Source organism: Kryptolebias marmoratus, linkage group LG14 (genome assembly GCF_001649575.2).
Source record: "Kryptolebias marmoratus isolate JLee-2015 linkage group LG14, ASM164957v2, whole genome shotgun sequence".
NCBI classification, from domain to species: domain Eukaryota; kingdom Metazoa; phylum Chordata; class Actinopteri; order Cyprinodontiformes; family Rivulidae; genus Kryptolebias; species Kryptolebias marmoratus.
Genome location: NC_051443.1, coordinates 13,613,724 through 13,628,297, shown reverse-complemented (window position 1 = coordinate 13,628,297; position 14,574 = coordinate 13,613,724). Strand labels below are relative to the sequence as shown.

Sequence of the window (14,574 nt, the reverse complement as noted above, 5' to 3'; positions counted from 1 at the left end):
AAAAACAAAAGAAACAAGACAAAGTGGCTTGTGTCAACAGTTTATGTAATTTGTTCAGGCGGAGAACATGTCAGACTCAGACATGTTTAACTCACAAGACAAAAACCGAAGCAGATTCTCGACGTCGGGGGTTCGCTGGAAATTTTGTGTTATTTCATACAAAAATACCCTCATTGCACTTTTTTTTTTTTTAAAACTGATTTTTTTTTTCCAAAGTAAGGGCTGAGGCAGATTTCAGTTTCAGAAAAACAAAATCTAAAGTTCTGACCAGGCAGAAATACTGTAAGGAACATGGTACATACCTTTGCTGAAACAACAAGTCTCACACTAGCATTCACACACAATTTACTGATCAAATTAAAAGGCTTCTGATAATTAAAACAAACTCTTAGTCAACAAAACCATTTTCTCCATGTACAATAACTTACAATCTGAAATAAATTGAAAAGAAAAAAAAAAATTATGAAAAACGGACATTTTCTTGTTGTATAAACCCACGTCATCAAAAGAACTTCTTCGCTGCTGCTTCTTGTTGGCTTCTACAAAAAAGGAAGAAGGAGACACAATTAAAGAGTTCTTTCAAGCAGCAAATGCGTGTTAACCAAGTAAAAACGGTGAACTTTCTTACTTGTACATGATGTAGCAGAAGAACAAAACCGTCTGGACGACTACGATTACCACAAAATGGACCGTGGACAGGCAGGAAGGCGCGGGAGGCATCTCGGGGCATTTCACCACCTTATCACCAGGGTTCTGCAGGTGAAAAACAACAAGAAGTGCAGAATATTAGAAACTGACTACATGTTTTAATCGAATACAACACTTCTTCAACAATATGCACATACTCTACACGTCAAGGACAACATGTGGTTCAGTGTTGCCAACAATTTGAACCAGCGACCTTTCACCGAAAAAATACCTGAACGTTGCGCTGGACCAGGTGCTCCATGTCCCTTTTCACTGTGTGCAGATGTTCCTTGATGTCGTTGAAGTGCTGAATGGTCTCGTACGTCCCCATGCCGGCTGCATTCCCCTGGTACTGGGCAGAGCCGATATGTTTCAGGGACTCGACGAAGGAGCTTCTGCAGAGACGACAGAAGACACGGGCCTTATAAAAGATGCCTTATTGTTGCATTAATGTGTCTGAAGGCCTCCCAGAGGACTGAAAAAAAAATCATCATGTCAGTGAACGGTAAATATGCCGCGTGCCATTGTTTAAAGAAGTTGTCCGAAATTAATCCTTTAATCCCGACTCAATGTGGGCTAACGTCGCTGCAGAGTTCAAACAGCAGAAAATTACCATCTGATAAAAGAGGTCATGATTGCTAAATTAATCCCTTATAAAACATGTTCTTACAACAGATTACAAGTGCAGCAGGCTAAGACAGAGCAGAAACTATCTGGATTATCTCATATTCATAGGGGGGAAGCTATGATACTAAAACATACACTTTGTTTTCCTTTACATATACTCTTTGTGCTTCAAAGTTCTTTTGATTTGATGCTTTTATATGATGCTTTTAAGACAACGTCACATACCAACATGGGTCGACTTATTTTACTCACTAGCTGTTCAAATTAAAGGACAATAAAAACAAAAACATAAAATGGGAATTGTAGAATTTGGTTTATATTATGATGACAAATAATTTAATTTAAACTATATAAGAAAAAGCTCCAGGAAGTAAACTGTTTTAGTTTAACACCCCCTTACAATTTTTTTTATTTAAATAGTTGCAATGAGTATATTGAGTGTGCTAAATAAAGTTGAGACGACAGAAATAATAATTCTGTTTGACTTCTCAGCTAAAATGGACATCGGTGTCATTTTTTTCCTGTAGTAAGTCTTTACCAAAATACTTCCAGAAGCTGTTAATGGTGGATGTTTACTGACAGACTTGCACAAATTAAAAGAAGTTTAACAAACATGATCATACTCATAATTTTGTCAGATCTGTAACAAATGAAACAATTTGATTTTACACTAAAAGGTGTTTGCCTCCTAAACCTGTCACTGTCTTATAAAACCTTTATATCTGGCTCCAGAAATATAAACATGGCAGAAAAAAAAAGTCTAATATTTAAATCTGCTGATACCAATAAACTAAATCATCAAAGGTCCTTCCTTTTTTTGCTTTTGCTGCTGCTGATGGGACGGTTAAAGGTTACATGAAGCTCTAATAAAACTGTTTGCTAAATAAACTGCTGCAATTATAGTCTTAAGCTCCACAGGCGTCCCCCCTCTACGGACTGGATGTTTGGACTCCCGGGTCTCCTGGTCGTGGTCGTCCACGGGCCTGGGGCGCCACTATCACATACATCTTAACCTGCTCTGCCTCGTCTACTGCTCAAACCAGACTGAAACCATCGTTTGATGTCCGACCTCAAGTTAGGAAGACATTCAACACTGCTCAGTATGTTAGAACCCAACGTTAACCCAAGTTAAAAGTCGTGTTTGTCAGAACAGACTAATGTATCCACTTCATCAGATTTGTCTTAAAGATCTGTGTCATGGCTACGTCACTAATAAAATCCTTAAAAAATAATTTAGTTCTTAAAAAAACAATTCTTAAATTCTTCATATACTCAGATTAAATTTTAAATAAATAAATATTAAAGTTTTTATTTAAAGTACAGTATCCTCGGAGGAGAACCAAGGCATCTAAGCCTGGATCACATTTCTTGGCAATTTGTAATTTCTTAAAGTTGATTTCTTACACGGAGGAAGCAATAAGTTCCCCTTATCATCTTAAACACATCTAAGGCGATTACGAAGGGGAAGAAAAAAAAAAAAAGTGAGTCGACAAAAGAACAGAATTTCCAGCAGCGTAAGTAGGAAGGGCCGAGGGGAGGATTGTGACAAGAAATCAATTGGATGGAGTCCATGTTTTGCTTGTGTATGACAGATGTATTTAAGGAGCGCTAATCTGATAAGGACAAAACGGTGCTAAGATGTGGCCTTTTCTTGCCTGGCCACATGGCCATGGTCTGAGGCAGGGATGACATATAAACAAAATCTAATTTGTTTCACAGTGAATAGGACGGACGGACGGGGGGGGGCCTTAAGAAAGTAAGTGAGCATTTATTAAACCCTACATGTAATCTTCATCTCCTACAAGTGACCCATTTCTGAACAGAAAGCCTCCTTTGTATGTGCCGAGAGCCTGAGATGAAGTGCCGTCATAAACTCCGTTTAAATAACGGGTCGGGATAAACCGAGAACTTAATCTACGCAGTAAGACAGATCAGTCGCTCATATTAGCACATTAGAGGGGCAAGCTGCAGCCTTTTGCCAGTGTCTAAACTTATTTACCGCGTCAATCAGCTTACTTCTGAGCGCCAACTTATCTTAAAATTGCCCCTCAGCTTACAGACGCTCGCTTTTCACCTTCTCACCACGGGACGTCGTTTCCTTACAGAGGTCAGCACGCATGGTCAACGACAGGAAATAAATGTAAAGATGAGTTAAGTACCGCGTGATTTATGTGTCAACGGAATGATAAAGAAAAATTGTGTGTGCAGCATAATTTAAGAATAGATGTTCTGTTGGATTGAGGGCATATCAACAGCTTGATTCTTTTATGACACACGAGATTAATGTTACATAAAATAAAATCTTGGGATTTTGATTAATTCTTTTTATGCAGATGGTGTGACAAACCACACAATTAAACAGCAACTCGAGCTCAAACATGTCGTTGCTGGAAAAAAATTAAATTATTGGTATTTAAGCAGAGGATTTAATGGAATATGCTGGGACAAATTAAATTTTTGAAACACTTCAAGATGTAAAAGGCCATTAAGGACAGCTAGATTAATTACTCAACCGATGTTAAACTCTTGTATTATTAGTGGATTTTCCACCAGACTAGTTAAGAGATTCATATCTTAATTATTTGGTGTGGCTAAGAAAATCCATGCACTAATCTGATAGTGGGATAGTGAAGATATTTTTTTTTAATCTGTTGCAAATAAATCCCAAGTCAAACGACACAAAAGCCCAAACGTCAACACACAAGCGCCTAACTGTTAAGATTACTTTGTGTAAAATCAGTGAGTCTTGCTTACTGTAAGTAAAATCAGTCATTTGAGAGCTTGCTCCGTTATAAAACCTCTTAAGCGGTTTTATTTTATAATAAAATATCTTGTTTATTTTCTCAAATTTAAGAGTGGATAAAAGCTGATTTTTATTTTAAGCAATAAGAGGATTTGAGGTTGAATATTAGTATAATATCCTACAGTAATTGTCATTCCTGTTCACAGAGACACATTTAAAATGCCACTTTTATTTTTCTCTGTTTGGCTTTAACGGTGAAAACCATTCGTCTGCTGATTTCAGGTGTCTGAAAACGCGTGTGTGTCGGGCTGCAGGGAGGAAATGTGCGTTTCCAGACCATGAAAAGTTCAGGTTGATGCCGTGACTCATTGCAAACACACCACTCAGCAGCTTTCTTTACTTCTTACTACAGTACGCATCAAGCAATGCGCAGCGATTTCTTTACGGCTTAAAGCAGGTATGGGTTATTCATGTTTACGCCAAATAATCAGCTGATATTTGCCATTTTTTAAATTAATCAGCCATCAGTCATGCCTGTGTATTTGTAGCCAGTTACCAAACAGATGCATCTGTGCAAACTATAAACCACTAACAAAAAAGTACAAGTAAATCCCACAAACGTGAACTCACCTGAAACGTTACCACATTTTCTACACCTGCTTGCTGCATCCTTTTCATCTACTGCTGCTACAGTTTAGCTCACTCCTAAGTGTTAGATAAATGTTTGTTTAAGTTAGGCAATTAGATTATACATTTACCAGATGAGAAACAAAAGAGCACTGCATAATGAGCCTCTTCAACGTTGTTAACCATTAACCATTTCATTTTTATTAACATGACTGAAAATGTTTCATGTCAATTTTAGGTTTCAAAATAAAGAGGTTTTCCACTTTGGAAGAGGTGAAACCTTTTTTATATTACATTATTATTTTTAAACAAAATTTGTTAAAAATGTATTTGATTTGGAATTGTGACCTATCTCTTACGTATGATGTTACAGAGGTCACAGAGAACTCTGGGTCTGAAGAACAAGCCTGGATAACTGAGTAAAATGAGTTTATGGTAAAAGAAAGGCAGTGCTCGTTTCCGCCTGCCTGCAAGAGCAGCTGGGAGTCATAAGACAAGAGGACTGAGTCTGGAGGAAGCTGTCAGAGCAGCCGGATTATCAGGCACCTGCGATGTTACAGCCATGACATCCTGAGATTAAATATGATTTAAGAGATTTATCCTGCAGGATTTCCCTTGTTTTTCTAGAGTATAACGGCTGTCTCTTTATGTTTGCTGCAAAAACAACAACTGGCTTTTAAGACCACGCAGGCGTGTGCAGAGCGCCGCTGTTACTCACCTCATCTCATTCAGGTTCCTGAGAACCTCCTGCTGCGTCGCTACGATGGAGCCCAGCTGCTGACTGGCAGAATCCAGCTGAGAGAGAAACACGTCCTACTGGTCAGTAAACGAACGATGCTGGGTTTTAATCCAAAAGAATCAATTATAGTAAAACACACACACGAACGACAGTCTGATGCCTGCTTTGCTTCTCAATACCAAGGCAAGCCACAACATATACATTTTGTAAACACACATCACTTTTTTTAGCCCACCTGTCCTGACCCAACATGTCCCCCTTTCTTGGCAATCTCCTCCGTGGCGATGGAGACGTATCTGCGCTGCTCGTCCAGGAGCATAGCGAGCTGCCGGTTGACCTGCTTGATTTCCAGGTGGATCCGGTTCTGGCCCTCGAACACCTGCCGGATCTCCCGGTCGCTTACGCTCTCATACGGATCCTCGACTGGAAGAGGCACAAATACACAACTAATAAAACCAAAACCGTTAAACCTTCCGTGGATATACTGAAACGTTCATTTGTGTTTATTATCCGTTTATTTTGGAATATATTTTGACCCCAGACCTCCCAGCCTGTACACATATTGATAAGCAGGCCCACATTTTAACAAAAACTGGAATTAAGTGGTTATAAAATATTTAGCTAACTTACTTTAAATGTAGAATATTACAGTATTTAAAATATTGATAATTGATTAATAAATAATCTCTGCTGCTGATAAAGGTAGAGGTGGTCACACTTGTGTTTGTGTGAATGAGAAATAGATTATAAAATCAATTTGTAGAGTAAAGGATGCTGAGGGTGCACATCTATGAAGAGGATAACACTTAGGGCACTGGCCCTGTTCGGATGGTCCAACTCAGTTTAACTCAAACTTGAAACCAGATTTAAATAAGATGGAAAACACCAAAATAAAACAATGATGGCATGAAGCCCTAGCTGGTATTTTATTAAAAAGTATGGAAATTGTGAAAATGTCATGCTGTGGCCCTAAGTAAACCTAAATATGAGCTTTTTTTGGTTATCTTTTAAGGAAATCTCTGCTGTTGCTTTCTGCAGCAGAGATCAAGACCAATTTGTGACCAGAAGAAGTGAGAAATCTGGGTTCTGGTTCTGCTGTTAAAGGGGAGTCGTCACCAACGTGCTGCTCAGGATGGGAGACTGTCGAAGTGAAGATTTGATGCAGTCTGCTGGCTCTCTCAGCTAGATAACTTCCTCTAATTTATATTATATTCTGTATGTAAATGTTTTTGTGCAGACTCTGTATGACTCCTGTTGTGACTTGGCGCTACTGAAATTGAACGGGATCCTCCTAGACTTTGGTCAAAGTTGGCAGGCCTTTTATTTAAATTATATGAAATTATATGGAAAAAAAAGTTCTAACTTGTTAAACTTGGAATTTAAAAACTGAAAATAGACAACTACACTTTCTAAATGTATTTTAAGTATGTTTCTACCCAAGCTTTTTTGGGAACAAACATGACAGAGAACTAACTTGGCTCTCCTTGGACGTTCGGGTGCTCTTTTTGAAACGCCTCCTTCTTTTTATCGAGCTCTTGCTGGAAGTTCTGAAATTCCTCCTGGTATTTGTCCTTCTCTTCTTTAGGGATCTCAGATTCCGCTGGAGGCTTCGATGAGAATCACAAACACAAAATAAGAATAAAGCAGCAGTAGACACACACACACACACACACAAGACTGAAAAGGCATATAGGTAAATATATTTACCAGTTGCTGGCCCGGTTCTGTGAGTCTGAATAACAAGAAGGACAAAACATCGTGGTCATCTGATGGAGGCAAGAAATTCTCAATTAGAAAACAATTGCAACAGTAATACATGTATTTAATGGCAACAGCTCACGTTATGGTGTAACACTTATTAATAATAGAAAACGAAGGTCACAGGTTGCAACATTATAGAAAGAAATTCAGAAAAACAACCATCATTATAATTACAAGATCAAAACAAAATAAAAACATCACTCGCTGTAAAATAAAACAAAGCCACTAATTTGGGGATGGACTAAAAAGAGCATAAAATTGGATTTAGTTGACAAGAGAAAATACTAAATCCTATTAAAAGGTCATTTTGTAAAGGTATCCAGAGCTGGTAATAGAATAATACCTGCTAAACCACCAGTGGCAGCTGAAATACCGAAGAAGCCCTCAGAAGGAATGACCATGTTTTCAACCTTCGTGCAGAACTCGTAGTCCTCCTTGTCTGGAGTGAAACCATTGTTGATCAAGACCTGATGGAGATTAAACACAATAACTGCTTCATTATGACACATTAAGATCCAGTAACTTGGCTGTCAAGTAGATTTATTTCTGCTCCTAAGCAGCTGTAGTAGATATAAATATAATAGTGCTTTCACTCACCGTCAGGGTCTTCTTGTAATACGTTATTTTGGCTCTGATGGGATAGGGCTTGTTGCGGAAATCTCGTAAACACGTTCCGAGGGCCTGCGTGGTGCCGTCGCTGCGTGAAAACAAGGTTGTTGTTTTTTTAAGAGAACTGGAACGTTACACGACAGGGCTCCAACATTAATAATATTCACGACAAGGGCAAAACAAAGTGTAAGATAAGCAAACATTATTCAAATGTTTTCATAAACACCTCCTCAGTGGTTAATGTAAAGGCTATAAACTCCAAGACAAACCAGAGTGGCACCGAAAAAGTGATTTAAAGCTTTCACTTGCCCAGGGGGAGATTAGCAAAGATAGAGGATTATTTACTTTCCAAGCAAATATAATCATATTTTCTAATCTTCTTTAAGTTGCTGAAATTTAAGTTGGCGATGTCGTCAGAGGAAAGCAAAAGAAATGTTTACTTACTTTTGGTGGTCATAAACAAGCTGGCCGTTGTTCCCGACAACAAGTATACTTGGGTTATTTTTCTGAAATAATAATATTATATAAAAAATAAAAAGATAACACGTTAATCCTTTTGTTTTCAGACAACTGAAGTGGCTTTGCTGTTTGGTAATCTTATTGAAAATATCTATCCAATACCTGTCTGCAAATAAATGATATTTAAGCGTCAGATAAACTAAAAAAGGGAAAAATATCTTTTACTAAAGCAGTTTATTTTATATTCAATGCATTAACAAAAAGATAACCACATCAGCTAGACAAAAAAAAACTATTTATGTCGATGAAGCTTTTAGAGGACGGTACCAGCGCCCCTCACTAACTTAGAGAACAGAAATATGAAAATGTGACGTTGACACAAACCTTCCCATCGTTGTCAAAGGAGTCAAAAAAGATTCCGACTCCATTCCACTGATCAGCGGCACCGTAAACTGGACCATCGAGGCCTTGTTCAGTGGTGAACCACACAGCCTGTTGGAAGAGGAAACGTGACAGACATTATTTTTTATTCCTTTGTGGTTCATAAACAAAAGGCTGCACGGATTTTAGGACAGGAAGTTCAACAACAAACAGTTTCCCCCTCGTGTCTGATTTTATTTATGTTATTTAATGGATTAGTTTGTAAACTATGAAGCTGCACAATTGCTTAAAATGATCAACATTATTAGTTTACATAATTACCATACTGTATTGGTCAGTTATACCCCCACCACACACACTTTGTTTTTCCTTTTAATTTATTAGGTACATGGCCACTAGCTTTATTATACTGCACACCAATTACTGATTCAGTGTAAACAGGTTGCACAGTTAAGCTAACAGTCTTGTTTGTAGTTTTATAATATTTATTGTGTCCATGTTGTCATATTGTCCTGATGTCTTATGCGTTTGTAATTAAAATAAAAGGATGTGGCTGTGATGTTACAGAATTTAAGTTTTTGAACTGAAAACCCCTCGATAATACACAAAGAAAAACAGGGAAAATAAAAAAGAAATGGAAAATAATGATCTCTAAAAAGAGTCCAACAAAATGTGAATATATAACATCTAATACATAACTAGCAACATTGCGGCAGTCAGAAAACCTGTTTGATGTTAAAGTTTTTTTTTTTCCAATTAGGACATCTCAAACTTAGCTATTTATAATACCTGTCAGGTGTTTCAAAATAAAGTCAGATGATGCACAAGAGGTGTAGAAAATGTAATTTTCCACAGATGTCTGCTGCTTTACTGCCCAACTTATAGGATGAGGTAAAAATCCAGACAGTTGCAATTTGTCATGTCATTTTTGGTCATTTACTTTTACAGTAAATTATTGATTTAAAAGCTTATGGACCTATCAGTAAATCAGGTGTTTTTCCTGTTTTCCTCAAATATGTTCAATGATGCTTCTAGTAATTTGAAAATTAGGGTTTATAAAAAAAGTGCTTGTTTTGTTATATAATGAACTTTTAAGTTTTAAAGGTTTGCTGCAAAAGATGAGAAGTTATAAGCAGTTTTAAAATAATATATCGTAATTATTTTTTCATCAACTTTGTACAGTTTTGCACAAATATTCCTACTAAACTGGAGCATTAGATTTTTAGATTTCCATTAACATAAAGGAAATTTTGACAACTGAGCTTTTGTTTTTGTTATGAACACTCAGCCAGTTTCTCAAACAAAACTAAAAAAAGAAAGATATTTTGTATGTTTTCAGTTATATCCTCCTGACTACCAGTAGTTCAAATCTGTCCTCTGTTTAGGATGTTTGTAAACCTGAATATCTTCCACCCACTGCATACAACTGAATTAACTCCTTTTGCCATCTACAGAGGACATTTGGATATTTAGGGCTTTCAATTATACCAAATGTGAAGGGTGAAGGCCAATTATCTTACAAAGATTGGGGAATATTAAAAACAAATTGTGATGGACAATATTTATTTCAGGAGTCAGGAGGTTAAATTTTACAGAAAAAAAATGGAACTGGCAGGTTTGAGCTGTACAGAAATTAGTTTCGGACTAGAAAACTGTAATCTGTGCACCTCCACTAAATAATAATTACCCTATTTCCTTAGAGTTTTCTCTAAGGACGAGCAGATCAATAAATAAATGAAGTACTGTTCTCTTTCCTTCCTGTTCTCCGATCAGACAGCCAAAAATGTTCCTGCAAGTGGAGCGACGGTCCCAGAAAAAAGGAGGCAAGAAGATTTTGATGAGTTATTCAGCTTCTGGACTTAAAGCTCCTCCTGTTCGCAGAGCTTTTCTGGCTGATGTCTGATCGCAGGAGAACAGAGGGGATCACTGCGAAGCTGGGCTGCAGGAACAGAAAAATCAGACTCCTGCTTATGTTGCAGTCAGTGCTTTGTGCTAACACAGCAGTGAAATGTGATGGGGTACTTGTTCAGTGATGCTGCCCAGGTGGATATTTGCTGGATGATGTGTTTAAAGTTGGATTGTCAGCAGAATTGTTTTGTCGTTAGGTTTATTATGTTTTAGGTGCTCCAGATAAACTGTTTAACAGCAGCAGTGACCAGCCAATTGGAAGCTGTTTTATTATATATTGTGATTTAAATCAGACAGCTCAAACTTCTTGCTGAACTGCACCTCCCAGGTTCACGCCCTGATCAGAAGAATTACCCTGAGAGTTCCTCCCACGCATTTATTTTGGTTTATCAGACTGTGCGACTTTGCTCGCCCTTTCAACCGACTCTCAGCTGATAAAAGAAAAAAAAAAATTATGCTGACAATGTTCAAGTGGCTAGGCCTTCGGTGCTCATTTACGCGTGCGTTTCACTGTGAGTGGCACGGCTGAGCGATGATGGGAGTAATTTTACTGTCCAATCTCGTTGTGCAGCAACAAAACAAACTGATCCGTAAATTTTCTTTGAGCGGCACACACCTTGTGAAACCAGCGGCGCGAGTCTAAAGCTCATACTGCAACCGAAGGCGTGCAGCGCAGTGAAGTGTTGTGTCAGATTGTAAAAATAAATACGCAAAAAAAAACCCAGCAACACATTTGATGCAACTCATTTAGAGAAACTTGAACTTCATGCAAATCAATTAATCCACTTTTGAATACTTTTTAAAATAATTTTAGACTACTTTAGTGCCTTGGAAATTCATTTTGGTTAATTATTATTATTTGTTCTGAAGCAAATCTACAATATTTAGGCTTGAAATCTAAAAGCAGGGAGTTAATGAGCAAAAGATGAAGCTTCTACATAGTGGGACACCCACTTCGATGTGACAACCCCTTGGATCAAAGAACAACCCTTGTGGACAGTGGTTTAGATGAAACGCTAACATCAGTATGTACACCGATTAAAGAAGATTTCACATTATTCATGATGTGGTAACAGCCAAAAACAGGAAAGCTGTCTTGGCTTTGCACAAACTACACACACAAACGCCTCAGCCAGCAGGCGAGTTTGAACCCAGACACTCCTGTTGTTGAGCAGCAGCTCAGACCCTTACACCACCGTCCAAGCCTGAAATAAAAAAAAGCCCTCATGGAGGATCCTGGACTCTCTTGGCTGCTTCAGGGGAAAGGTCGCTCCTCCTTACCAGACCGTCGGCTCCCATCCTGCCTCGTCCAGTTACTCTGAAGGTCACCTCGGCCTCCCAGTTCTCAAAGTTGACTCTGTTTTTCGTCCACACAGCCCCCCTCTGACTCCTGAGCGACGGCGTGATGCGCACCTGGTCCGCGCTCGGGATGGCATCTGGAACAAAGACGGCGAGTGTCGGTGTGTAATTATCAGACGTGGACCACTATCCGACCGACACTGGCCGCTTTCAAGATACTAGCAACGCTGGCGCACATTTAACACATTAACAAGCAGGAAAACAAAGATGAAGCAGTAGCAGCTGCTACAACCACCTTTCTGTCACAATTTAATACTTTTAAGCAAGAATGCTCTGCTATATATAAATATGTTTATCTAAGTTGAGCTATTTTTGTTATATTTTGTTACAAAAATAAATGGACCAGGAAATATTGTACTTTTAAGAAATTAATACCGTAGAAAAATAAGATGTGCATAACTTTGTCTCAGTCTTTCTTGACTGAGAATTTCTGCTATTTTTTATTTTTATCTCAGCATAACTGAGGTGTCATCTGGTCTGTATAACGTCATCACTGTTTAGTACATGGTAAAAAAAATAAAACAGATTTGGCTTCACGTTTATTTGCAAAGTGGCCGGAGTGCTCACCGTAACTTGACCCTGTTTGAACTAAACAATCTTTTCAAAGATGTGTTCTGTAAAAATGCTCACGGTCGATTTTTACTTCTTTTACAAACTAATCAGAGTTTATAAGACTAAGATGGTGACTCAGTGAGGAACTGCTGCTTGTCCTGTCTTAAAAACATGTTTTTCTTTACCGGATCTTGCACCAACTTTATCCTCTCAGTTCTTAGTGACTGAAGTTACCTTGAATTCTTTAACAGGAGAGTTTGTTTTGACCCTGAAGTCTCATGTCAGCAGCCAAATGTGATAAAAACAAAACAAAAACACCAGTTTTTACAAGAACACAGTTTGGTAATGCAGCTGTACGTATCTGCATCAGTCAGGGGGCGCAGAAAGAGGGGGCATGTTTCTGTCTAAATATTTATAACCACTTACGAGATGCCGTTTCAGCTAAGAGTAATGTCATCGAGGATGATGAAACAGCTGAACCTTTACCAGACAAACAGATGTAGGAAGATGTGATAGAAAAGTTCAAAAAATAAAGTATTCAAGCCACTTTCCTATTAGCAAGACTTTGATTATGTTCACTTTTAACCAACCTTTTCCTGCTTTTAGCATATTGCTATATTTGGCTTTTTCGCTAACATTTAGCTTCTATCTTAAGCTAGTGTTTAGCTAATTTTAGCTAACCTGTTGCTACTTTAAGCCAGTGATTTGTTGCTTTTAGCTAGCCTTTGATTGCTTTTACTATTAGCTAACTTTTGCTGCTTTTAGCTAGTGCTGCTCCTTTTAGTCTCCATTTTAACCTAGTGTTTAGTTCATTTTAGCTACCTTGTTGCTACTTTTAGCTAACATTTTGCTGCTTTTAGCCTTAATTTCAGCACTCACTCAGCGCTCACACTGCATCCAGTTTGTGTTTGGAAAAAAGTGGTATTTTTAAATAAAACGTTTCTGTCCAAATTAAGACAAAAAGCAGCCTAAATAACAAACTTTAGCAGCTTCGGTTAATCATGGTACATTTCTGTGTTCAGCACAGAAACAGAACATGTTTCTTGGACAGAAATCACTGCTTCACCTGTTTAATTGATGACTGGCTCCTAAAATAAGGAACAAAGTGAGTTCCTTATCAGTTTGATAAGGAAGCAGTCCTTCAAGCTTCACATACTGGACGGGTCCAGGTTTAGGGGGCGTCTGGAGCCCCTGAAGCTAAAGGTGCTAACACCTGAGCAGGTTCTGCTGGAGTTCTGAATGACCCAAACACTCAGGTGTGTTGCTGTCTAACGTCGCGAGCGGAAACCGTTACGAGCCGCGAACACACGAACCGTCCCCCGGCTTCCCTCGACCCACCTCCGGACTAAAAGCGTCTTTTTTTCTCACGCGCAGCGGTTCTTGTGATGATGCTGACAGCTGGATCCAAAAAAAAAAAAAACTTACTTCCACTGTGGATCCAGAACGGGATCCCGCCGTCGGACTGAGACAGGTGCGGGCCCTTGAAGCTGTATTTGTACTCGAAGCGGCGGTGCGGAGGCTCCTCCAGGGCCAGCGGGGACACGTCGGCGACGCCGCGGTGGAAAATCACCGCCGTGAGGAAAGTTAAAGCCAAACCTTGGAGGTTCACCGCCGGGAGCCGTGCTATGGACACCGCCATGTTTCTGTCTCAGTGCTGACGTAGCGCTCAGTCCGCGCGCATGACGGGATGTCTGTAGGGCCAACAGGGCGTTTTCTCATTGGTCGGTTTTTGGCTCCTACCTTTTGGTCACGCCCCCTCCTCTTCATCTCTGCACAGCTGATTTGGGCCACAAAAGGCCTACTTTGTGAAACCACGTCATCAGCAATACATTGTAACAGTTTATTCTTTAATAACGATTAATAATAAAAACAAAAAGTCTCACAAAGTGCACGACTTTTAAAAGAGGGGGTGGGCTGATGCAACAATTCTGTTTCCAAATGTAATGTGGCACCATATAAAATATCCAAATCAAAAAGAATTTGCATTGACCGAAATCCTACACATCAGTGATCACCAACTGGCGGCCCACGGGCCATTTCCGGTCTGCAAAGGTGTGAGTGGGGTGTTCAGATTAATCACAGCTGTCGTTTTCCAGGTCAACTTTGCATTTGAGGCTCTTAA

The 14,574-nt window shown here is 38.9% G+C and overlaps 1 protein-coding gene across 1 annotated transcript; it reads right to left on the bottom strand.

Annotated features, from left to right (window-relative positions):
- Positions 1 to 28: 28 nt before the first annotated feature.
- Positions 29 to 14,135, bottom strand: lman1 (lectin, mannose-binding, 1). The gene is made up of 13 exons (XM_017407489.3): positions 13,878 to 14,135; positions 11,823 to 11,977; positions 8,637 to 8,744; positions 8,238 to 8,299; positions 7,782 to 7,881; positions 7,528 to 7,651; positions 7,131 to 7,189; positions 6,898 to 7,030; positions 5,659 to 5,846; positions 5,403 to 5,479; positions 920 to 1,082; positions 629 to 753; positions 29 to 539 (listed from the first exon to the last, which is right to left on the bottom strand). The coding sequence occupies exons 1-13, from the start codon at positions 14,089 to 14,091 to the stop codon at positions 503 to 505; spliced, it is 1,545 nt and encodes a 514-aa protein (XP_017262978.2). The 5' UTR covers positions 14,092 to 14,135; the 3' UTR covers positions 29 to 502.
- Positions 14,136 to 14,574: the final 439 nt, after the last annotated feature.

Bases quoted from the DNA above. Each gene is read 5' to 3' on its own strand.
- lman1 (XM_017407489.3), bottom strand. From the start codon at position 14,091: ATGGCGGTGTCCATAGCACGGCTCCCGGCGGTGAACCTCCAAGGTTTG. The intron at 8,745-11,822 runs GTAAGGAGGAGC...CTCTTCCAACAG, and splicing joins GGATGGGAGCCGACGGTCTG to GCTGTGTGGTTCACCACTGA. The intron at 1,083-5,402 runs GTGAGTAACAGC...TCGTCTCTGCAG, and splicing joins AGGAACCTGAATGAGATGAG to AAGCTCCTTCGTCGAGTCCC.